The 27,524-nt window shown below is 26.6% G+C and overlaps 1 protein-coding gene across 3 annotated transcripts in view; it reads left to right on the top strand.

Annotated features, from left to right (window-relative positions):
- Nucleotides 1-1,287: 1,287 nt before the first annotated feature.
- The window catches only part of LOC117172052, a 33,906-nt gene continuing 7,669 nt past the window's right edge, over nucleotides 1,288-27,524 (top strand). Inside the window, exons 1-2 of one of the 3 annotated variants that reach the window (XM_033359791.1) lie at nucleotides 1,288-1,554; nucleotides 23,125-23,393. In XM_033359791.1, the coding sequence (XP_033215682.1) occupies nucleotides 23,178-23,393 (216 nt within the window). In that variant the 5' untranslated portion in view covers nucleotides 1,288-1,554; nucleotides 23,125-23,177. Of the gene's footprint in view, nucleotides 1,555-4,792; nucleotides 5,341-23,117; nucleotides 23,394-27,524 lie in introns of those variants that run through there. The other 2 variants (XM_033359790.1, XM_033359788.1) reach the window with 2 other exon arrangements.

Raw genomic sequence — 27,524 nt, forward strand, 5'->3', positions numbered from 1 at the left:
TATTACAAGTAATTTATGGCATCTTATCATAAATTTCCCAAAATTCAATTTAAAAATTTCTATAAATTTCCGAAAATGTGCGATCACTTATGGTAATTTTACAGGAAAATATAGCAACTTACCATAAATAACCCAAAATCCAAATTTAAACATTTTTATAAATTTCAGGAAATTTATGACATTTTTTGATAATTTATTGTAATATTGCAAGTAATTTGTAGTAACTAAAGATAAATTAATTAAAATTCAATTCAAAAATTTCTGTAAATTTCGGGACATTTTTGATAATTTAGGGTAATTTGATTAATTATATCTAATTAATTTCCATAAATTACCGCAAAATTGTATTGCCTGCAACACAAATTTCCTTACAGTTCTTACGGTTAGAGGGTCGATTATAGTAAATTGCGAGCTTATAGATGTATAATTTTCATTATTTACCTCTGACGTCACATTGCACCCCCTAGGGAGTAAAAAGTACCTTTCTATCCCTGCAGAGTGAAAGTACTTCTCAACCCCTAGGGGATAAAGGTACTTTTTAATCCCTAGGGAGTAAAAAGTAGAGATTTAGCCCCGCTTCATAGGCGTCGAAATGATAAGTTACCTAGAATTCAATTTAAAAATATCTATAAATTTCCGAAAATCTATGGAAATTTTCGTTCATATATGATAATTTTACAGTTAAATATGGTAACTTACCATAAATTACCCAAAATTCAATTTCAAACATTTTTATAAATTGCAGAAAATCTACGAAGTTTTTGGTAAATTTATAGCAATTGAAGATAAATTACCTAAAATTCAATACTAAACCTTTTTATAAATTTCAGGAAATTTATGATATTGTATTATCTGCAACAAAAATTTCCTTACAGTTCTTACGGTGAGAGGGCTGATTACAGTAAAATGCGAGCTTATAGATGTATAACTTTCATTATTTACCTCTGACGTCACTTTTCATTCCATAGGGAGTAAAAAGTACTTTTTCATTCCAAGGGAGTAAAAAAGTACTTTTCAAGAACTGGATAAATCCATTTCCTGAATATCATAGTACAGCCTCATCAAGGATAATAATTTTTAAAATAATATTTTGACGAATCAAGTAATTTGATAAACGCAATAGTTATTGATATTAGAGATTAGACAATTAAAAACAATTTCTTGGCAACGCATGAGGCAGAGATAATTCCCAATCAAAGGAGATTTAATTTGGACTTATCTCTATCAGCATGACACAGGTACTTGTTTCTTACTAAGTAGGGGAACTTCTTTATCACTTTATTATAACTTCAACTCATCAGAGTTTCAGTTTCGACGACCTCGGATAACCGTGGTACTCGTTTTCATAATTTTATTTCTTTGCACGTTATTTTCAATCTTTCCTCGTTCAGGAAAACAGCAAATGTTTCCCCAGTGTTCTCGATTTTCTGAAATGTGGACAAATTTATCAGTGAAGCTCAAGGATATTTAAGGGAATTTTTCTTGTCACTCATCAATCATCATAAACGAAAAAAGAATAAGAAAAAAATGAGAGTGTCGACGTATACCTATCAGGTGAGTGTTTATGTACAGAAAAAAGTTTATACTTTTCGAAGGTTTCGAATGATTCAGAACATTTTCTGTTATCTTATCTGAAAACCTTGAAGGATTTTGAGATTTATTAGACGTCTAGAATCGTATCCATATCTGTAATTTCTCCCATTATACACGAGAAAAATTGATCTTTTATTTGAAAAAAACTTCGTGTGTGTAGTGTTATTTTCTCTATTTTCAAACGGTCAAAATCAGTGTTGGGTAAGTTACTTTTTTTGAGTAACTATTTACAGTTACTGGATCAAGTAACTTAAAGGTACCTAAAAAGTTGCTTCTTTGCTTCCTTAATTTAATAATTAATAAGAAATAAAAAACGTAAAAAATAATACTTAAAATATAAAAACTTCATTTTAAACGTATTGGGAATTGTGTAAAGTAAATAAAAAAGACATAATCTACTTTGACAAGTCAATAATTTCTTATATTTAGATTACAATATTTTTTATGTTCAACTGAAAATTATGTAATTTTTTAACTGATGAAAAAAATTTTCAAACAATTAATAACACTTTAAAACAAAAAATTGAATTTTCAAGCCAAAAGGATGAACTTTTATTAACAAAAAAATTACTTTTCAACCAAATAGTTCGACTCTCTTCCAAAAATAGTTAACATTTTAACAAAATATATAAATTTTCATATAAAAAATAACAATTTTCAATAAAAAAGTGAAATTTCAAAGAAAATTAATTTTTTTTACCAAACAGTTAAATTTTATAACAAAATATTGAAATCTTGTAGAAAAAAAAATTGTTGAAAAAAAAAGTTTAATTTTTCAACAAAATCTTGAACTAAGCCAAACAGTTGCATTTTCAAAAAAAGTAGAGGATTTTCTACTAAGGAAATTAATTTTCTTCTAAAAAGACGAATTAGCAGTTCAAAATATAACTTGCAAACAAAAATAATATACATTTTTAGAATCAAAAAAAAATTCGGAAGAGATAAATTTTTAAATTTAGAAAAACAACACTTTGAACAAAATAATGGAATTTTCAAACTAGAAATATGAATTTTTAACAAAAATGTTCTTTAATTTTTATCCAACTTGTTGAAATTACTACCAAAAGTGTTGAATTAAAAAAAAAGTGGATTTTTAACAAAATAGATGAATTCTCAAAGAAAAATATACTTGTTATTATTATAAATAAAAAATATTTCTATTTAAAATAAAACATAGTCGAATGCAAACCAAAAAAGACGAATTAGCATCAAAATAGTTGAACCCGTAACCAAAGTAGATTATTTTTCTACTTAAGTAGTTAAATTTTCAACCAAAAAAGTTGAGACTTTTTTTAGTTCAAGAGAAAAATTTTTTAATGAAAAAACCAAATTTTGAACCGAAAAAGAAAAAACTATTTCCATCTATTTGTTGAATTTTCAACGAAAAAATTGGATGTTTAACGAAAACTATAGTTTAACTTTTAACCAAGTAATTGCATTTTAAAACAAAAAATATGAATTTTTTATCGGAAAATATGATATTTCAACAAAAATGTGAATTTTCAGCCAAATAGTGGTATTTTGAACAAAATTAGGTGATTTTCTACGCGAGAGATTAATTTCCTACCAAACGACGAATTATAAGTTAAAAAATTAATGTGTAACTAAAAATAAAATTAATCTTGAAGAAACGAAATTTTTTACCACAAGAGATGAATTTTCAAACTTAAACCAACACTTTGCAACAAAAAAGTTAAATTTTAAAACCAGAAATATGAATTATTAACAAAATTATTCATTATTTTTCAACCAACTAGTTGAACTTACTACAAAAATTGTTCAATTTAATAAAAATGTAAATTTTTATAATAATAGATGAATTCTGAAAGAACGATATAATAGATGATATTATTTTAACCAGAAAAGATTTTTATTTCAAATAAAACATAATTGAATTCAAATGAAAAAGAATTTTCGACCAAATAGCTTAATCCACAACCAAATCAGATTAACTTTCAACCAAAATAGTTGGATTTTCAAACAAAAAGATGAGATTTTTTTAGCCGAAGAGAAAAATTTCGAAACGAAAAATCCAAATTTTGAACCAAGAAAGAAAAAAGAAATATTCACTTAATTGATACATTTTAAAACTCAAAAACGAATTTTTTATAAAACAGTTTCCTTTTGAAACCGAAAATAAGAATCTTCAATCAAAAAATACGAATTCTCAACGAAAAATACAACATTTGATATTCTTTCAGCCAACAAATTGATTTTAAAGTCAGTCCGAGTTGAATTTAACCAAAAACGGTTTTTCAATAAAACAACTGTCCCCAACAAAAAATTAATTTTTTACCCACAACTGACCCATAAACCTCTTTTCATAAATATCATATACAAAAAAAGGAAGTAACTTCAAATTAACTAAAATTAAACTACTGAAAAAAACAGAAAAAATCGTAACTAAGTTACAAGATCCTTTAAAAATAGTAACGTTGTTAAATAATTTAATATTAAGTGTTTTTTGTCTGCTGGTCAAAAACTATATTTTTTTATCATTAATTTTTATTTGTAAGTTGTGACAAAATTTCTCTCTAGCTCCGCTGGGATCCGAACCCAGGTCTTTCAGATTGCTGGTCTGATGATCACCAGACCATTAATCTGAAAGACCTGAGTTCGAATACCCCCAGTGGGCACAAAATTTGGCGACGTCTTTACGTCATCGTAACGACATCTTTACGACATCGTTACGACATCTTTACGACATTCTATGTCCATGTCGTTTCGGTGTCTTTGCGATATCGTAAAGACATCATCAGATCATACGACTAATTTACGATATCGTAAAGACATCTTAACGACATAGGCATAAGATGTCGTAAAGTAGTCGTAAAGATGTCGTAACGATGTCGTAAAGACGTCGCCAAACTTTGTGCCCACTGGGCCGTCGGAGCTTGAGAGAAATATTTTTTATTTGATGTATTATTATTAATAATATTGATTTTCTACCAATAAAGAAAAAACACTTAACATTAATTTACTTAAAACCCAGCACTGATCCAATTAATGAATATAAAAGTGTAAAAACTCGTGAAGAAACTCTAGTGAAATATTCCTGTTATCGTTTCGCTCAAATGACACAGATTTTTGTAAAAGTGTTTACAATATATGCTAACGTTCATAAATTTATGCAATGGAAAAAAACGATATTTCAGTTGTGCTCAGAACCTCGAGGAAATAACTTACAGAATTGGTTTCTGTTAATATTTCTATTTGTGAGAAAAAATTAAGACAATCGTGAAAAGTGCGAAAATGATCAAAGTGGAAGTTCCTTTCGTAAATAACTTTTTTATTATTAATGCGCGTAAATACAATGCGTGAGTTTTTATTGTTTTCGAACTCTTTTGTTCGCGGTTGATGATAAGATTCAATTTGCGATAAGATAGTCGGATGCCAAGATAAAACGTTATTGTAAAATGTGTCCTTTTTGCAAGATAATTACACATTGAGGAGGTACTTAACAAAGAATATTGAACAAATGGTGTAATTATTATTAATATCTAATTAATGAGAATATTGGAAATCGCGATATAATATTCAATTATTATTTTATGTTTAAGTGTTCAGTCCGATAAATAATTTTTAATTGTGAAACGATTAAATAAAAGTAAAGTTTATGAGTGAAAATTCTGAATTCTGATGCAAACATCAGTTTACATCCCTTATGCTCGAACGTATATGGCACCACCAATGGAATGGCCAATTCATTCTCTATTAACGGAGACAGAACGTCTTGAGCTGGAATATGTAGGTTTAAAAATCACTTTTAAAACCAGGATTTAATGAATTTATTAAGTTCTTTAACAATATTTTTTTTAGAAAAAAAAATTTGTTTATATATTTTAATAAATATTACGAATTACATACGCTACCAATGTTGTATATCACATTTTCAAAACAAGTTATTTCATTTAGTGATAAACTTGATTTATAAATGTTTCTAAACATTATTAATAAAAGCGAACATTAAATCTTTTTAAACTTTTTATTGTCGTTACTGGTACAAAATTCGGTGGCACTAGTAATAAGAATATTTTGAAAAAAGAATCTGGAAGATTTTAAGGCCATGTGATGAGTGGCTCACGTTACCAAATTCCTACCTTACCGACACTTTTTTTAATTGCTAACTTATTTTCACAAGAAGCGCCACATTGAGTTAAAAATCTCGGGTAATAGATAAGAATCACTAAGAAAGATGAGTCTGTTCCTAAATTTTTTAAATGATGAACAAAGTTTTTTTTTTTGAATAATTTTTTTTTTACTTTTTTCATCATTATTAAAATGTATGACTAGACCCACATTTCTTAGTGATTCTTGTTTATTATCCTAAATTTTCAACTCGATGTGGCGCTTTTTGTGAAAATAAGTTTGGACATTTTTTTTCTTCTTGCAGAATTATGAATTTTTTCACAGAAATTGCGTTATTAAAAAAATCTCGTTTTTAATGTTTTAACCAAATTTTCAAGTAATTTTAGTTTTGAAAATCTTAAAAAAAAATTGAAAGAAAAACTTATATTTTTGAATAATTGAAGAAAAGAAAATTATAAAGAATTTCGGCAGGTTTCAAGAAAATCAACGAATTTTCTTAAGTTTCTTAGAAAACTTATAACGATTATTTATTTCGAAAAATTAATTTTAAGAGAAATTAAAGAAGTATTTCCATGTAGAGGTTTTTAAATCAAACAATGTTCACTTTTGCAAGATTACAAAATTTCAGAAAAAACTCGAGTAAATGTAAGAGTTATTTGAAGGTTTTCAAAACATATAAAAATAATATAAAGCTTGAAAAGATTTTAAAAAATTTTATACAAAACGTGGGATTTTAAAGATTCTAACATAAAACTTGGAATCTTTTTAAAGATTTTAAGAGGCTTGACAATAATAACCAAAATTTGGAAGATTCCTGAGAAAATTTGAAGTCTTTTGTCATAAAAAAAAACAATTTTAAGAGAATAATAGAAAATGATTTAAATTTTAATAATATTTTCAAACCCATAAAGGAAATCTTGAACTTTTTAAAGCTTTTTTTTTAATTTCTTAGAACTTAAAAAAAAATGTTAAGAAAAATTCGAACTATTTTTAAAGATATTGAGAAAGCTTAGGAGTTTAAAAAATATTTTAAAATACTTTGAAATGAGGAACGATTGACAACATTTTAAAGAAATAATGTGAATTTTTGAAAATAAAAAAATAAAATTTCGAAGCTTTTTAAGAATTTTGAAGGTATCAAGAAAATTCTTTCTTGGAAAAATCAAACTAATTTTTTATTTTAAAAAATTAATTTTAAGAGCATACTTCAACAGAGTTTTAAAAACGTAAATGATTTCCAATACCTGCAAAAAATAATTTAGAAGATCTTAAGGCTTTTTTTATTTTGCAGAACTTTAACAACAAATTTTGTAAAATGGTATTATTTCAGAAGATATTTAAAAGTTTTTGGAGTAATAACAATCTTTAAAAATAAATTGTATTTAAAAAAGATTCAAAGAAAATTGAAACTAATAATGTAATTATATAAAGATTTCGAAGGTTTTTAAGAAGTTTTAAAGATATATAAAAAAATTCTTTCATAATACTCTTAGGAAAATTTAAACTGATCTAAAAATTGTAAAAATTAATTTCAAGTTAATATTTTAAAATACTTCTTTAAATTTCAAAATATTTCCAAAATCGGTAAAAAGAAATCTGGAAGATTTTAACATTTTTGTTTTATTTTGCAGAACTTTAGACCAATTTGAAAATTTTAATTTGTTTCAAAAGATATTTAAAAGGCTTGAAAGTTTTTAAAATAATGAAAAATTATTTGAAATTTTAAACGATCAAATAAAATATATAACGAATAATGTAAATTTTGGAAGATGTCGAAAAAAATCTCGAAGCCTTTTAAGAATTTTGAAATCTTTAAAAAAAGCAAGCTCTTCTCAAAACTACTAGGAAAAATTAAAACAGATTTTTTATTCAAAACAATGATTTTAAGAGAATAATGCGAAAGATTTGAAAGATTCCCAAAATCGGTAGAAAAGAATCTGGTAGATTTTAGGGTTTTATTTTTTTTTATTTTGAAGCACTTTACGATTTTATTTAGAAAAATCCGAATTATTTTAAAAGATATTTAGAAAGCTCAGGATTTTTTTTTAATATCAAAAAATTTTCAATTTTAAAACAATGCAATAAAATATAACAATTTTTGAAGATTTCAAATCAAAAGCTTTTATTAGTATTTCTAGTGAAATTTTTAATTAATTCTTATGTTTTTAAATAACTTTTGATGGAAAGTTTGAAAACTTATCTTAACATTTCCAAAGAGTTCTAAAAGAACTAATAGATTTGGAAGATTTTAGGTTAACACTTTTTTTTTGGAATCATATTTTAACATTTTAGAAATGATTGGAGGCTGTTTAAAATATCTTTAGAAATTCAAAAAGTTTTGAACATATTAAAAATATTTATAAACTTTGCAAAGTTTCGGAAAATTTACCAATTATTTTTAAATTTTTTGAAATAAAGCACCTAAGAAATAAATATTCAATATTCTTATTTTTTATTAGAAATTATTTTTAAAAATTATTGAATTATTCTCTTATAATTATAGTTTGGTTAATTTTCTTTTCTCTCTTGACTAAAAAGTTTTAAAAAAACCTGCTCGGCAGAACATTTACACATTTTCTTGAAAATTTGTTTATTACATTTTTTGTTGAAAATTCATATTTTTGTCTTAAAACTTTTACTATTTGGTTCAAAATTAATGTTGTTGTGATTTTGATTTGACAAACATGCAATATTCAACATTATTTTCGAAATTTATAAAGGATTTTTGAAAAATTATTTTTATATAACTTAAAAAAAAAATAAATCAACATGGGAAGCAAATATTTTCAATAAATTTTTTTGCAATGAACACTTGTTTTTTCAAAGTGTAAAATTAAACGCATGCATTGCGCGCGATTAATGATGCTTGTAATTCAAATTTATTATAAAAAAATATTTAGTTAGTTTACAAATGATTTAAATTCATTTAATCCTGAAATGTTTATAATTTTACTACTTTAATCTTACGATTTCCCTATCTCTATTTGATAATCAATGAGATAAAAAATAATTAAAATTATAAAAATTGACTTGTCAAGAATAGAAATCCGCATTGAAATTCAACGATTCGTATTTTTTTCCAGAAAAGTTGAATTACGCGGGTATCCACCGAGGTTGCGCTATTATATCAACAATTATATCATTCTCGTGTCCCGCGATGGATGACACAATCAACATTTTCCACAACAGAGTATGTTTCACAACTCGAAAGACAGATAGATAACGATTAACTTTTTTCCATAAAACTTATAATAAAATGTCAGGTTAAGATATTGTTTTCAGAGAACAAAAATTCTAAATATTGAAAATTGAGTTGAGTAGTGACTTGTTACAAGTAACTAATTTTATCAAAAGTTACATTCTTTTGTAACTTTTAGAGTAACTTCGTTACTCTTTTGGAAAGTAGCTTGCAACGTCACTTAGGTACGATTTTTTTAGAAATTTGGGACCTTAATTTAACCAGGAACCTCGGAGGATCCTGGCCATGTTGCTGGACAAGAACCTATACAGGTTATCTTGACGGTTCATGTACAGGTAATTGGCGAAAAAACTGTGCGGAATACTTTTTCCATAACAATTAACATAATATGGTGGGTTGAGATAATATAAAAAAAATTAATAAAAATCCTAAATGTTGAAAAGAAAGTTGGACAACAACTTGTTACAAGCAACTAAGTTGCTAAAAAGTTACGTTACTTGTAGCTTCTAGGGTAACTTTGTTACTATTAAAAAAATGAACTGACAAAGTAACTTAGTTACGATTTTTTAAATAACTTGGAACTGTGATTCAACTTGGAACCTCGGAGGAACCTGATCATGTTGCTTATACGAACCTGTACAGGTAACCTTGATGGTTGCTGTACAGGTATTTAGCGAAGGAACCTGTACATGTTCCTGCAAAGGAACCTGTAGGGAAGCTAACCTTTAAATGATCCTACACAGGTTCCTTGGGATCCGTAACAAAAAGCCCAAACGACAAAGCGCCCGACCAATGAGAGTCGCGCTCCGTAAAAAAGGCCCGCGAATCAGAGAGCGACTCGCTTCATCGCGAAGGATGTATATATAAGCACGCCCCTACTCGTTCTCTGATTTGCGGGCCTTTTGGCTGGTTGTCATTTGGGTTTTTTGTCACGGATCCGTTCCTTGATATAGGGATTTCGAACGCGGGTGCATGTACAGGAACTTGCTCAGGTACCTATACATGAATTTGCACAGGAACTAATCTGCGAGCGTACGCTAGTGGTAGCATGATGAGTTTTCACGACGGCTTTTTGTGAAGAAACCTGTACGTGTTTCTGTACAGGTACCGGCGCCTCAATTTACTTCGCAAAGGAACCTGTACAGAAACCTATACTTAATGATTCAAAGTTTTATTCGTCGGTGCAGTTTCCATTGCAGGATCATGTACAGTTTCGTAAGTCGAATTCCTGTACAGGAACGGTCAAGATTACCTGTACAGCTCCGTGTACAGGATCATTTCCAGAAACATGACCAGTACCCTCCGAAGTACCTGTACATGAATTTTTAGCTGCATCTAATTGCGAGAGATTTATGAGTCTGTAATGAATACAAAAATAATTTCTTTTGGTTGAGAATTAAGCTATTTTTGAAAATTCGTCATTTTTTTGGTTGAATTTAACTGTAATTGATTTCAATTTATTATCTTTTTTTGTTGAAATAATATCAACTTAAATATATTTTCCATTCAGAATTCATATGAAAATTCAGGTTTTTTGTTTAAAAATGCAACTGTTTTTTTTATAGAAAATTCTTCTTTTTGGGCTAGAAAATTCTACAATTTAGTGAACATTTTTTTCTTTCTCTGTTCAGAATTCTCTCTTTTGTTTCACATTTTATCTTTTTTGGTGAAAAAATCTCATTTTTTAAATTGAAGATTCAACTATTCAGGTAGAAAATTAATTCAATTTGGACAATGATTCAGCTTTTTTTCGTCTATTTGGTTGACTTCAACTGTGATAAAGTTCAAATTAAAAATGAACTTTTTTAAAATTGAAAATTCATATTTTCGGAATGAAAATTTAACCAAATTGGTTGAAAATTCACTTTTTGCTGAAAATTTGACTGTTTAGTTAAAAATAAACTTTTTTGTTGGAATATAATATTTTCAATATGAAAATTCAACTGTTGGATAACAAAATTTCTGCAGAGGTTTCAGTTAATCTTTTGAAAATTCGTCTTTTCTGTTTGAAAATTTAACTATTTTGTTTGAGATTGTTTTTTTTTCTTTTTTTTGTGAAAAATGTAAACAAAATTTGTTTGGATTAAATTAAGCTCTTGTATCAAATACATATGCATTAATTAATTGATATTATTTATGAAATAAATAAGCAAAAAGTAACTTGAATATGAAAAAAATCGTTATAAATTAATGAAAAGACTTGCGCTTCGACAAAAAAATTCTCCGAACGTAATAACAGTTTTCAAACATACATAATAGGATTCAATTCAGCAATGATTTATCTCGAAGTTTAAACAAAATATTTTTATTTAAAAATTTAATTTTCCAGAACTTTTGTAATTTTTCAAATATACTTTGCACATTTTTAAATAAAATTTTGGATTATGGAATATATATTTTTAATTACTGTTATTTTAAATCGAAACAATAATTTTTTAAAACCTTAAGCATTACAAAAAATTCTTGAATACAAATATTGGATTAATTTATTTATAGTAACTAAATAATATTTTTATAACATATTTGAAAAAAAATAATTCGGGAATTTTCGAATTACGCAATTTAAAAAAGCCAGAAATTTTATTTTTCGGGATCCTTCATTATATATAATTAGCAAAAAAGAAAATTTAAAATGACCGAAAAAAAAATAAATAAAGGAATTGCTTATAACAAACCTTGAATATCCCGAATGTGAAAGTAAATTAAACTGAAAAATTCAGAAATTTGAAATTAGCAAATTAATTAAGTGTCGGAAAATTGAAAAACCCGACAATTCAAATTACCGAAAATAATAAATTTTCGAAATTGTTAAATTGGACGACTGAAAAATCTTGAAAAAGACTATTTTCGCAATAGAAGTATAAAGTATAAATTATAAAATAGCTCACACTAAAATGTCTAAAATAAAAAAATTCCTGAATTTACAAAATTTAGAAATATCGTTTTTAATTTATATAATTTATTTTCTAATAATACAATAATGGCATATTCAAACAATAATTTTAAAAACTTGAGCATTACAAATAAGTTCGAAAATTTTCAATTACTTGATTTTTTATGTTTAAACAAATTTGACAATTTCAGAAATTTTCTACTTCAAACATATTATTTTTTAGTAATTTTATTTTCGGTATTTTATATTTCGTAAAATTGCCAAAAAATCCCAAATTCAGCACTGATTTATCATACAATATTTTTTCAAAACAATTTTTGAGAACGCTTTTTTGTAATTTTTTAAATTACTACTCACATTTTCAAACAAAGTTTTCCAACCAAAAATATAAATGTTTTAATGATCGTTATTTTAAATTCAATTAATAATTTTAAAAACTTGTTATATATTTAAAAAACAAAAAAGTTCTTTGATTATCTTATTTTTCATAAATAAATAATATTTACTCACAAATATTTTTTAAAATTTTTTGCAATTTTCGCTCGGGAATATTATTATTTAAGATTTTTGAAATTGGTTATTATAAAATAATATAAAAGAAACATTTTTTAAATAAAATCTAAACATATTTTACAATTTTGCGGATTTTCTATTTCGAATATTTTCATTTGCCGGAATTTCACAGTGCAGGTATTTCAATTTTTTTTACATTTTTCGAAATTTCACATTGCTGAAATTTAAAATTGCCGAAAAAGTAAGAAAATCTCTGGGACTTTCACACCTGTTTCAAATTTGACACAGATTAAAAGTAACCCAAAACTTAATATTTTCATATATTAAGCATTTTTCTAGAGAATTGAAAATTTCTGTAATTTACCAAATTTTGACACGTAATCCCTCCAAATAAACATTTTGGGTAGTTTAAGTTTTTTGATTACTTGAAATTTTCAATTTTGTTAATTATATTTTCTGTATCTTTCAACATCCTGTATTTTCCTCTTTCGAAAAAATAATCTTACTCAAATGTTTCGAAATAAAGTAATAAAAATAAACATATATTATGGTTTTATGGGCATTCTTAAATGTTAAATATTTTGTAATTAGGAGTTAAATTTCCTAGATGATAATACTATATTGATATATAAGTATTTAATTTGTGATCATTTAAATAACGAGAAACCAGTTTTAAAAACAATTTTATAGAAAGAAATTAAAATGAGTGGAGCACCTACTTGAGTAATTAACTAATTATTTCAATTTATGAGACAGTTACTACATTGCTCAATTCATTTGACCGATTATGGATTACAGAATTTTATCTTTAAAGATTTCGTAAATGGGAAATTGGTAGAGTCAAGAATGGCACGTAATTGCAATCTTGATGAGTGATTATTTAAATATTTTTTTCCGAGCCAGAGAGATCAGGTAATTTAAAGTTTTATTTGGGATTTAGTAGAAAAAATTTGCAGTTATGATTAGATAAGGATTTTTTATGATAATTAGGTAGAATTCCAAAGTGCTATTATATATATATATATATAATTTTTTAATTTGCCTAATTTTTTTATGAATTGTACAGAAAAATTTTTTTACATACATGCTTTGAAAAATTCCCTGATTTTTCCTTGATCAGTTTTTCATTTACCCTAAATATTAATATCATAATACTAGATTTTTAATCTTGTAATATTTTTAACATAGGATTTTTATATACGGAATAGAACACTATTCCAGATACAAAATTGCAATTTATTTATTAATTCTAATTTTTAAAAAATGTCTGATGTAATAGATGACTTTTTATAAAAATACTTGAATTTTCAATAAAGTAATTAAATTCACAACGTAAAATAATTCAATTTTTCAACTAAAAAGTTGAATTTTTAACAACAAAATGTAACAGTTAATATTAAAAAAAAAAAATTTTTTAAACCAAAAAGACAACACTCCTACAAATGAAAATTTTTCAGTCATGAATGAAAAAAAAGTTCATCGAATGGTTGAACCTTCGAGCCAGAATCGAATTTTCTGTACAAAAATTGAATTTTTTCAAAATATTTAAACTTTCAAACAAAGATATGAATTTTTAAACAAACATATAAATCTTCAAAAAAAATTATTTATTCCATTTTTATCGAAGAAAGATGAAATTTCTAATAAGAAATATATATTTTTTAATCAAAAAGACAAATTTAAAGAAAAGGGTGGAATTTTCATATAAAAAATATTTCAGTTAATGATTTTTCAACAAAATTTTTAAATCTTTAACCAAATAGTTCCATCTTTATTTAAGAAAGAAGTAATTTGTTCTAAAATAGATGAATTGTTAAATAAAGGAGACAATTAAAAAAATGTTAAATTTTTATCCAAAAAGGATTTCAGTGGATTTTTTAACACCAACTTGTGAATTTAAAATAACAAGTAAATTTTCTACGAAAATAGTTGAATTTTTACCCAATGACAGATTTTCAATAAAACAGTTGCATTTTCATCCAAGAAATATGCGATTTCTACAAAGAATAATGAATTTTTAAATTAGAAAGACAATTTCTCAAAAAAAGATTTGAATTTTATATCAAGGAAACTTTCAGTTATATTTTCAACATTAAGGTATGAATTTTCAACTAAAAAATAATGCCTTTTTAACAAAATTGTTAAATTTTAAGACAAATAATAAAATTTATAACTAAAAAAATAATAATTAAGAGGATCCCAGTTTTTTTCTAATATATTGGTTCGATTAAATTTTAAAGATTCTTTTTTTTCGAAATTTAATCATTCTTTAACATTTTTTTACTTATTTTTTAACTAAAAATTTACCTATTCCACGTTTGGTTAAAAATTTATTTTCTTATTTTCTGTATTTTGTGGAAACATTGTCGTTTTTGGTAAGTTGAGTTCATCTTTTCGATTGAAAATTAACTTATTTGTTTGAATATTAATGTTTTTAACTAAAAATTTCACTAAATTTTTTAGGGATAATTTTTCTTTATAGACATTTATTTTTTCTGGTGGAAAATACATTTGATTCGTTGATAATTTTACTATTTCGTTCAAAATGTATTTTGTTTACTCAAACACTTATTTCTGTAACTGAAAATTAAACTTTTCTACTTTGTAAAATGAAAATTTAATTTTTGTAATTAAAAATTTATCTATTTTATTTAGTTAGTTAAAAAATCTTTTTTTGTTGTTGAAAATTGAACTATTGTCTTAAAGTTTTTAAAAAACTATTTTTCGAACTGAAAATCTAATTATTTAATGTTTTGCTGATCATTTATCTTTTTGAATTGAAAATAAAACTATTTGGTTTCAAATTTTTGTATTTGTTGAAACTTTGTTGTTTGTGGTAGAATATTAACCTTCTTGGCCACTAATTTACCTTTTTGGTGGAAAATTCAACTATAAGCCTGAAAATTCTATTAAACATGAAAATGCTTAGTTGAAAATTCGTGTATTTTACTAAAACTTGTTTTGCTAGATAATTAATCTTTTGACTGAAATTTCATTTCTTTGTTTGAAAATTTCCTTTTTTGAAAATTCAACTATGAGGATGAAAATTCCATTCAAAATTAAAATACTTGGTTGGAAATTCATGTATTTTGTTAAAATTATTCTTTTCTGCTAGAAAATTAATCAATTTGTTTGAAATTTTATTTCTTTGATTGAAAATTCGTTTTTTTTTTAATTGAAATTATTTTCTTTAACCCCATATTTAATAATTACAATTTTGTTAAAATTTTGTGCGTGTAGAAATCTAATATTATTGGTTGAAAATGCAACTATTTCGTAGAAAATTTATTTGATTCGGTTAAAAACTTATTTCTGTAACTTAAAATTAATTTATTCTATTTTTGGTCTTTGAAAATGTATGTTTTTTAGTTTGAAATCCATTTATTCTGTTGAAAATTTGTCTTTTTCTTCAGTAGAAAATTAATCTTTATGATTGGCAGTTGAAATATAAGGTTGTAAATCCCATTAAAAATTAATACACTTGGTTAAAATTTCATTAATTTTTTTAATAGTTATTTTTTCTGGTTGAAAATTAATCCTTTTGACTGAAATTTCATTTTATTAATTACAAATTTTTTTCTTAGTTGAAAACAAATTATTTTTACTGAAAGTGCAATAATAAAGTTTTACATCAATAAATCTTAAATTTTGCGATCGAAATTTCTTCCTTCGAGATTTTCAAATTACCCAATCAAGATTTTCTTGGCAGACCTATTTTTCAGAAAAATATTTTCTTTATTCAATCACAAATAATTTGAAAATAAAATAAAAACATTTTTAATTAACGACAAATTTTCATGGGAACAAGAAACCAAAGAAAATTATTCTTAATCCGAAAATAAATTTTTTTAAATAATTTTAATAATTTTTGAGAAGATATTTCTTTTCCTATTTGAATTTTTTTTTAAATTGAAGGCTAGTAAACTTTTGCATCAATTTCATGACAGCGAGTATTTAAGAAAGCTGTCATTATTGTTTTATTTATTAAGAAAAATGTATCAAGGTGTTAATTAGTCAAATTTTTGTTCCTAAGATTTCATCTAGAAATATATATTGAGTTTTTAACAGAAATTAAAGTTTCAAACTTAACAGGTGAATATAAAAAATATGAATTTTTAATAAACTAGTTCAACCGAGCAGTTGAATTGCTGACTAAAAAAACAAATTGTTAAACAAATAGTTGAATTTTCGGTTAAGAAGATTAATTTTCTAACAAAGAAGACAAATTTTCTAAAACATAAATAAATTTTTAATCAAATATTTGAATTGGCGATCAATAAGCTTAATTTTTGAGTGAAAAATAAGAATGTTAAATAAATTACATATATTTTTAACCAAAAAATTGAATTTTTAAACTAAAGGTGATAAATTTTTAACAAAAGCTTCAGTTGTAAGATTTATAAAACAAATATTGATTTTCATTAAAAAAAAAAAACGAATTTTCTGCTAAATTGTAGAATTTTCCAGGGACCAAAAAATGGATTTTTAAGAAAAAAGTTCATTTTCAACGCAACTGTTTAATATTCTACCAAATTGTTGAATCTTCAACCAAATCAGATTAATTTATAATCAAACAGTTTCATTCTGAACAAAAAGAGTGCATTTTCAACAACAAAGACTAATTTTCGACAAAAAAAAAGACACATTTTTAATGAAATACATTAAATTTTAATAGTTTGAATAGTTAACTTGTTAATGAAAAATATTAATCCTCAGCAAAATAGAATGCAATTTTAACAAAACAGTTATATTTCCAACAATAGAGATAAATTTTCAACAATAGGTTTCAACCTATAAGGTGATTTGTTAACCGAGAAAATTAATTTTTTTAAAATGAAATAGTTAAATTTTAAACCGAATAAACCAGTTGAATTTTTAAATAAAAAATGTGACTTCTCGACAAAAAAGTTGAGTTTTAACCAAATAATTTAATTTGTTACCGAATTGTTGAATCTTCAACCAACCCGATTTATTTAAAACCAAATAGATCTATTGTTAATCACAAAGGATGAATTTCATCAAAGAAGATTAATGTTTGACCAAAAAAGAAGAATTTTTAACCAATTACATAATTTTTCAATTAGAAGATATGCATTTTTAATAAAAATATTGACATTTAACAAAAAAATGGAAAAGGCAAATTGTTATTTAACAATATTAATTATCAATAAAAAACAATGCACAGACTTTCAACAAAATAGTCACATATTCAACATGACAACTGAATTTTCAACTAAAATTAAGAATTCTAAAAAAATTATTTTTGAACAAAAGAGTTCAACCGAAAAGATGATTTTTTATCCCAGAAGAGTAATTTTTGTTTTGAATAGATACTTTCACAATAAAAAAGAAAAATATTCTATAAAAAATAAATTCCTAATAAATTAGTTCAACTTTTAACCAAGAACCACAATTTCTTACCAAAATTTTTGACTAAATTCTAACTAAAATTTTTCACGAAACGAGATGAATTTCGAGCCAAAAATACAGTAGTAGCTTTTGCAACCAAAAGTAGAAAATTTTTCTTGTTGTATTCTATTATTTTAGTTTGCATTTAAGCAAAAAAATGAGAGGAAGAAAATGTTGAAAAGCTTAATCAAAATCCATGTAAAAACTTTTTTGAATCTCTTGAAATCCCTTGAAATATTTAGAAATATTTTTAAATCCATTGTTTTTTTAAAAAATCGTTAAAATTGGTTGAAATCTATTGGAAGTTGTGAAATTCCCTAAAATCTTCAAAATAAAATGTCCCATAAAAAAAGTGTACTGCACATCACACTGGTGAATGTGAATCCGTGGTGCTCTGTTCGAACCAATGAGGCTAAGATCAAGGTTATTCCGAGGTGAAATTGGGGAAAAACGTTTAAGCCGAGAAACCCACGATTTTTATACGTTTTTAGGGTCGCTTATTCTGAATCTCGGGTCTATTTGACCCCATAAGGTAAGCGTCAAAGTAATTTCAAGGTCAAATTGGAAAAACTGTTTAAACAAAGGAGAACGTAATTATTATACATTTTTTGGTACACTTAATCTGAATCTCGGGTCTATTTGACCCCATAAGGTAAGCGTCAAAGTAATTTCAAGGTCAAATTGGAAAAACCACTTCAGCAGAGAAAACCAAATTCTTATATATATTTGGGCTAGCTGAATCTGAATCCGGGGTCTGTTTGACCCCATGAAGCCAGAATTCAAGTCATTCCAAGGTGAAATTGAGAAAAAAAAAGTTCAACTGGAGAAAACCACGATTCATATACGTTCCTGGGGTCGCTGAATCTGAATTCAGGGTATGTTTGACCCCATCAGGTTAGTATTAAGGTAATTTCCAGGTGAAATTCTAAAAGAAAAACGTTAAGACGGAGAAAACAACGATGCATATACGTTTGTGGGGTCAGTGTATCTGAACTCAGGGTCTTTTTGACCCCATAATATCCAAATCAAGGTCATTTTCTGGAAAAATTAAAAGAAAAAGTTTCAGCCAAGAAACTCACGATTCTTATACGTTTTTGGGGTTCCTGGATCTAAATCCGTGGACTGTTTGACCCTATCAGGTTAGGTATAAGATTCTGACCTGATAGGATCAAAGAGACCCCGAAATCAGATTCAGATACCCCAAAAACGTATACGAATCATCGTTTTCTCCTCTCATACTTTTTTTCAAATTTTAGTTTCGAATGATATCGATTCTGTCCTGGTATGGTCAAACAGACCCTAGATTCAGATTCAGCGACCCCAGAAACGTGAACGAACTGTAATTTTCTCGACTCAAAGGTTTTGATATAATTTGACCTTAGAATGACTTTGATTCAGACCTGACGGGGTCAAACAGACCTTGCATTCAGATTCAGCGACTTTAAGCATGCATAAAAAGAATGTTTTTTTCGCTCAAACTTTTTTTTTCGTACAGAACACGGATTCAGATTCAGCGACCACGAAAACGTTTAGATATGGTGGTCTAGTCTGATGTACGGACACTATTTTTTGTGGAGATGTGTAATTAGAAATCCTTTCAATCTTAATATTTACTTCTTGAATTGTTGAAATCCGTAAAAATACCATGAAATAAAATTTAATTTATTTCATGAAGTATGAACCATTTGAAATCTCTTACGCATAAAATAAATTAAACTTATTCATTAATTTTTTCTAAAAAGAAACGTTAAAATTACCATAAATCTTTTTAATTCATTGACGCTTAGAGCTCCTTAAAATTCAATGGGATTTGATGTATTTTCCAAGTTTCTATAAAAACTCTTATATATCTGTGAAAATCCTACAAAATTCTCTAAAATGTCTTTGAATTTTTGTATCGCTTAATATTCTTCCCAATCCATTAAAATCTCTTAGAATTTTTAAATATCGTAAAAATATATTTAAAAAGGAGCACAAACCATTAAAAAACACTTCAATATAATTTATATTGAACTAATTCATTAATTATCGATAAGAACGTTTAAATCCTTAGAAGTTTTTGATATCCCTTGAAATCCTTAAAGATTTAATAAAATCTTTAAATTTCTCGAAATTCCTTAAAATTCCTCGAAATCCTTTGTAATATGTGAAAATCCTACAAACATCTTTAAACCCCCATGACATGTTTGAAAAACGTAAAAACTCTCTAAAATTCCTTGAAATCTTTAAAAATTTCTTGAAATACGAGGAAATATTTTTAATCTCTTGAAAACAATTGAAATTTTTCAAATTTAGTTGAAATGTTTAGAAACCCTATAAAATCCTTTTAAAAGCCTTGAAATCTTTTAATCTTGTGAAATTCCTTAAAATTACCCAAAATTATAAGAAATCTTTTCCAATTTACTTTAATTTATTTTCCAAAGTTTTTCTGAAAATCCCTTGCAATACTTAAAATTTTTTTAAAATTCGTTGAACATAAGATCTTTAAAAGACGTAAAATTTTCGTACACCCCTTAAAATATTTTTTAATTTCTTGAAATCCGAGAAAATATTTTTAATCTTTTGAAAACTGATGAAATGCTTTTTAAATTAGTTGAAATATTCAGAAATCGTTAAAAATCCTTTTAAAATTCTTAAAATCCTCTATCCTTGTGAAATTCCTTATAATATTTAAAAACGCTAGGAATACCTTCAAATTGACTTTATAATTTATTTTCCAAAGTTCACTAGAAATATTCGGTAATATTTCAAAATCTTACAAAATTCTTTGAAATCTCTTGAAATTGTTTAAAAACGCAAAATATTCTAAAATTCCTTAAAATTTTTTTAAAATCTTGAAATCCTTTAGGATTTCTTAAAATCCCTTAACAAGGTTTTGACATCTTTAAAATCCCATCAAATTGTTATAAAATCTGAAGAAATCGCCTAAAATCCATGGAAATTCTCTGGAATTAAAACTGAATCAAAATTTTTCATAAAAGTTTATTAAAAACTCAAAAATTCCTCTACATCTTTGAAATTCTTTAATATTTTGAATTTATTTTTCAAAGTTTACCAGGAATATCTTAAAATTTCTGGAAAGCTTGAAAAATTCTTTGAAATCCCTTTAAAATGTTTAAATCTCTTGATATGCTTAAGAAATTCCTTAAAATCTCTGAAAACAATAAAAAAAATTAAATCAAGGTAGAACTTTCCAAAAACGTGAAAAAAAGTTTTTTGAAAATTATCATTTTTGGGAAAATCAAATTGCAAGATTACTTTCATTAATACAATTTCTTATAAAAAGTTTTAGAATTTACTGTTTTGTAAACCTGAATATCATATATATTTCATGCTGTTTTATTAATTATATAAAGTTATGATATTTTTGTATTATAAGAAAATATTTATAACTTTTCTAATTTATAAAAATAATAATTTGTATTTAATATTAATAATAATTTAATCAAGTATAATTTTACTGAGAAATAAAAAAAAATTATTTTGTTAGTATGTACATGATTATTTACTGCGGTTTCAAATATAAATAATTATTTACTGCAGTTTTTCAGGCACTATATCATAACCTCCAAACTAATCTTTCTTAGTCGCCAGTGATAATGCCTGTCAAAGTCGCAGTGTGTCTCTAATATCACAATATTGTAATTTCGAAACATTTTAAATAAATATATAAGCAATCATAGCTTAAAATTTCCCAAATTTTTTGCAACTTCACTTAAAATAAAATCGCAGTATTGCCAGCGCAGTGATTGGATCACCGCAGTAGTTGGCGCGCAGTAAATCATGCAAACCCGCAGTAATACATTAAAAGAACATTTTTTCTAGATTCGCATTTTTCACTCAAATCTGATTTCTATTCAGGGTTTAACGACTAAATTATATCAATTAAATGCCACATTTACCCTGACGCTATTACATTTGAAAAACTATTATTTCCTTACTTTAAAATTCAACTACTATTTCATTAAAAATTCATGTATTTTGTTTAAAAATTGAATTCTTTGTAGAAACTTAATTTGTCTTTTTTTAAAATGAATCTACCTGTTTGAAATAATTTTTTTGGTGTAGAATTAAAGTGTTCCAGTTGAAAATGCATCATTTTAGTTGAAAGTTAACCTTTTTGGGATAAAATTAATCTAATGCAGTTGAAGATTTATAATTTTATTTGAAAATTCATTACTTTCGTTGAAAATTAATTTTTTCAACTAAGAGTTTAACTGCTCTATTTTTCAGGAAAAATTGATAATTTTATTGACAAATTTATCAATTTTTTTTATAATTAATTTATTTTGCAAAGGTTTTCTTTGTTATGTTAAAGAATGTTTAGAATGAATATCATGAATCAAAATAAATTTTCGAATTTTACGGGAAATATGAATATGATACTTTTAGTTGAAAGGGAAAATTGAAAAACTTGAACGGGGAAAACTGGGAAATGATTGGAAATTTGAAATCGTCCGCCTAATTGCCACTCTGATAATATTATAGTATGAAACAGCAAATTCCAAAACTTTTTATAAAAGACTATAATAATGGAGGTACTGTAGTAATTTAGTTAAAAAATGCCATTTTGATTCAAAATTGAAATATTTTGTTAAAAATTCGATTAAGTTTTTGTAAAAAATAAACTTTTTGACTAAAAATTCACACCTTTCATTTTCATTTCGCGTGTGTATTTTTGTACTTAGGAAATGTTAATCTATTAAAAATTCTACAATACAACTATAATTTTATGTCACAAAAGAAAAAACTAATTTATTCATTTTAAATAAGCCCACGATTAACGGCACATGCGCAGTAAGAAAAATCATTGCGTCAGCGAATACACCTACTATGCTTCCAGTCAGCAACGCAGAAGGGGAATTCGTCGCTCACAAGCGCAGTAGAGGGGGAAGAGGTCCAAGGTAGTCTTCGGTTAATTGACAACTGCCCGGGGGGAGAGGAAGCAGTGGAATGGAGTGGATCGGAAAGTAGAAAAATGAGAGTAGAGGATTAGAATAGAGGAAGTATATGTGGGTTTGGGGACTAAAGGTATTGGATGTAAGGTGTATAAAGTAGGTGTTAGAAGATGGGAAGGGTGTGAGTGGCATTCAAGGGGGGTTATGAAGTGAGGCATTAGGGAGAAGTGAAGGTGATGGAAAGTGGGGAAAGTATGTGAATTAGTTGGAAGTAGGGGAGAAAATTGGCGGGCAGGGGAATTGCGGGGAGGCGATGCGATGATAAGATAGGATCGAATACGATTGGATAGGACAGGGTGGGATGGAATAGGAGCGGAGAGGAGTTAGAGGGGGCGGTAATGGAGCGGGAATTTAAACCATTTAATTAACGTCATAATGGGCTTAAAACCCCCCTTTTTGTAGGCGCATGACGCGTACCTTAACTAGTTTTTTTTATAAATAAAAATAAATTTTTTTGTTGAAGGATGCAGACTGCACAAATCGGTCATTAGCAACATTGCTGGTAGCATGGCTTGGAGCGGCAATGGTGGCATCAGTATTACTCCGATGGAAGTACATGTGGATTGCCCTAGCTATATTAACATTGCTTTTTCTAATTGCTTGTGGATATGCTGCCTGCAGTGCTCGTCGTTCTCATGAAAGAATCGTTTACGAAAATGGAGACAGGCATATCGTCAGAAGAAGGAGACACTCTCTCGAACATGTTCAAACTGTTTCGAGAGTAGTGGACAATAATTATGTACGTTTAAATTATTTTTGAAAATATTATTACTCTGTTAATAAATGTTGCTGAAGTTGGGGGAGTATTGAAAGGAGATACAGTAGGGAAGTTTATGGAGAATTAAGAAAGTAGGGGAGGGGAAGCCTGAAGTAACCGAGGGGTTTGTAATGGAGCAGGAGAAATAACAGGTGAAGGGCAGCGACGACAAAACAGGGATGATGAGAGGAGAGGAATTAGGAAAGTGTGGAGGGAAAGTAAGGGGAGGGTATTTATTGATGAATTGTAGGTGAAGGTGGGAGAACTGGGAAGAGAAGTAGTAAATAAATTTAGTAAGAAGTAGGGCAGTGGGGGAGGGAATGTTGTTAGTAACAAGAAGAGAGTGTAGGAAAGTAGAAGGCGTGATGGATGATGGGCGGTGATGGCAAAAGAGGGATGGTAAAAGGAGAGGAAGTAGGGAAGTCGGGAGGATAAGCGGTAGTGAGGGGGTGGGGTATAGGGATACGGTGAAGGAGTGGTAGAACTGAGAGTAAAGGCAGCAGAGAAGTTTGGGGAATTAGGAAAATGTAGAGGGGAAATGAGGGAAAAGTATTGATGGATGTATTGTCGGGAAATCTGGAAGAACTGGGAGGCGAAGAAGTAGAGAAGTTTTTCGAGAAGTGGCGAAGAGGAGAAGAGGAAGCAGTGAATGACAATGAGGGGGTTTGAGAAAGTAAGAAAGTATGGGATGTGAAGAGTAAGAGGCAGCAATGACAAAAGAAGAGTAGTGAGAGGAGAGAAAGTAAAAAAGTCTGTAAGATAAGTGGTGATGAGGGGGTGGAATATAGGGATGCGTTGAAGGAGAAGGTTGTAGAACTAAGAGAAGAGGCAGTAGGGAAGTTTGAGGTGAACTGGGAAAGTGACGAAGAGTGGCTGTAGGGATGTAGAGAAAGTGATCAGTGAGGGGCGGCGAGGAAAAAATAGGGGTGGTAAGAGGAGAGGAATTAGGAAAGTGTAAAGAGTAAGTAAGGGGAAGGTCTTTTGGGATTGGTTTGTAGGGGAAGGTGAGAGGACTGCGAGAAAAAGAAGCAGATAAGTTTTGGAGAAGTAGGGAAGTGGTGAAGAGGAACTAGTAATTGAGGAGAAGGGGGTGAAGGAAAGTAAAGGAAAAGATGGGTAAGGGATGCGTTTTAGTATATGGTAGAAGAACTGAGAGGAGAGGCAGTAGGGAAATTCGGGGAAGTAGGAGAAGAGATTGGTGAAGGGTGACGAGGACAAAGGAGGGTTGTTGAGTGGAGAGGAAGTCTGGAAGGGAGGGTATGTAAAGTAGGAAAATTGAGGGGAAGTGAGAAGTTGGGACGTAGGGGATGTAAGGGAAAGGGTAGTAGGGAAGTTTTGGAAGTGAAGGTTGAATATTTTGAAAGTAGTATTAAAGCATTAACTTTTAGTCTTGCATCATAACCAAGAATTGCGATAACACTTGATGACCTTAAAAAGTCCACCTAGGTCGTCATCAAAACCAGTTCATAATTGCTGCAATCTACTGTTATTACCCCGTTTATCTTTGTTGCAATTAACGTTCTTACGTCTCAATGCTCATTGTGAATTAGGTGGATTCCAAAGATTTTCGAAAGAATCTAGATTACTTAGGTCATTATTTTTTTATTTACAGATAAGGCTCTTTTCTAAGGCCAAATTCTTATATTTGAAAGTAGTATTTTATTTTTAAAATTTTATTTATATAATCAATCGCGCACTTCGTCAGCGTTAATTTTTTATTTGAGGGGACGGGGAGTGCAAATTTGAATATAAAATAGAATTTTTAAATAAATATTTATTTTTTAAGTATATTTGTTTGGAGTATTATGTATTTACAATTCTAGATTAGATTTGTTATACAAAATATTTATAAATTTTTAAAAATCCAAAAATATTTTAGATTCTTTATTGTGATTCTTAGAAATATTTTAAATGTTACAAAATCTTTTGAATTTTTTTTTTAAATTATAAAAAAAAAATTATGTGCCATTTTACCAGGAAGTTAAAAAAAACTTTTTCAATCCTCTTAAAAACTTTTAAAATTTTCAAAAGCCTTCTAAGTTTTTGGTTCGAAATCTTCAAAAACTTACATTTTGTTTTAAATCCTTTGAAACTCTTTTAAATTTTCTTCAAAACTTAATTTTTCAAAATGAAAAGCACTTTTTAATATATTTATCGAAAATTTTATAATATTACAAAACCGAATAATTTGATTTATGATTTGCTGCATTCCTTTTTCAAAAAGAAAAAATGATTTAAAATGTTTCAAAATCTTTTTTAATTTGATTTTTAAACAGATTTTTCAAAATAAAAAATTAATTGAGTTTTCCCAAGAATCTTGCGAAAATTCCTAATTCTACTCGAACCTTTCCAAATTCTCAAAAGCCTTCGACACTTTTTGTTCCAATTTAAGAAAAATTAAAATTGTTTTTTAATCTTTTAAAATACTTGAAAAATTTTCGTTGAAAGTTAATTTTTCGGAATGAAAATCATTGGCCCTCAAACTTACTCTATATATTTATCTAAAATATTTATTCTCTTTGAACATTTCAAAATTCTCGGAATTCTTTTAAATTTTTTGTTAGGAACCATCAAACATCTATATTTTTCTACAGTCACATTTTAAATCCAAAAGGACGATTTTTTTTATAAAATACAGAAATATTCAAAATTTAATTTTTAAGAACATTATTAAAATATTAACAAAGTAGTAGAATTTTTAACAAAATAATTACATTTTTGACAATATTTTTAACAATTGATTATTAATTTTAAACAAGTTATTCAAAGTTATTCAAAGCAATTCCATATTAATATTATAGATTATTATTGAATACTATAAATATTTATAAGATTGATATCGATTTACGTGCAAATTTAACTGTTTGATTTGAATTTTTGATTTACAACTCAGCTTTATTAAAAGTAATACATTTTTTGAAAAAAAATTTCAAACTATTTAAATTGTTTTTTGGATAATATTTTGTTATTTGTTTACAAATTTGGTTGACTGAATAATATTTTTTTATGGATTTTTCGACTATTTTGATGAAAATTCGTCTTTTTGTGTCGAAAATTGATCTTTTTAACCATAAATTTCATCTTTCTTGAGCAAAAATGCAACTAGTTTGTTGAAAATTGATCTTTTTAGGTTGAGGTTTCAACAGTTTTATTAAAAATTCCTTCTTCTTGTTAATTAATTCATCTGCTTTCAATTTAATACTAAAATCTTTTTTGGTTGAAATATCAACTATTCCAATACTCAGTTAAAAGTTTTACTACTTTGTAAAAAATTCAACATTTTACTTAAAAATTCCACTTTTTGTTGAAAATTCATATTTTTGGGTTTGAAAATTATATTTATTTTGGTACAAAATTTAACAATTTGGTTAAGATATTCTTTTATTTTTTTAATGAAAAATCGTATTTTGTCGAAAATTCATCTTATTTGGTAGAAATTTGATCTTTTTTCGTTACATTTACAACTGTTTTGGTAAAAATGCGTTTTATCATGAATTCAACTATTTTTAATTTTAACATTTTTCGGTTGAAATATCAACTATTATATTTTTTTAATGAGAATTAATCTTCTTTGGTAGAAAATTAGTCTTTTTAATTTTGAAATTAAACAATTTGTTACAAAATTAAAGTATTAAGTTAAAAAAAAAGATAAACTCTGATAAGAAAATATAAAAGTTGATACATCAAACAGAAAAGATTTTTATCAAAAATTGAAAGTAATTGAATTCATTTTAAAATAAAATGAATTTTCAAAGAAACTGTTGAAGCTTCAACTCAGACAGATTAATTTTTAATAAAATAATTGCATTTTCGCGCAAGAAATATGAAATATATAATTGAAAAGCTAAATTTTTGAACAAAAAAGACGAATTTTCAACAAAATAGTTGAAATATTGATTTTGTATTATTTTTGAGTAAGTGTATAACTTGTCGGAATCAAAATAAATAGAGGTAATAAATTTAAAATAACTTTAAAAATATTGAAAAATTTCTACTTTCTCCATTTACGTTGGAATATAAAAGATACTCATCGATATTAATTATTGTCTCAGTATTAGACATACACCAATCTCTCGCTTTCAGTCAAGTGTCGGGGGTTGCTTTTAAATGGCC

The sequence above is a fragment of the Belonocnema kinseyi genome, chromosome 4 (genome assembly GCF_010883055.1).
Source record: "Belonocnema kinseyi isolate 2016_QV_RU_SX_M_011 chromosome 4, B_treatae_v1, whole genome shotgun sequence".
In the NCBI taxonomy this organism is placed as follows: domain Eukaryota; kingdom Metazoa; phylum Arthropoda; class Insecta; order Hymenoptera; family Cynipidae; genus Belonocnema; species Belonocnema kinseyi.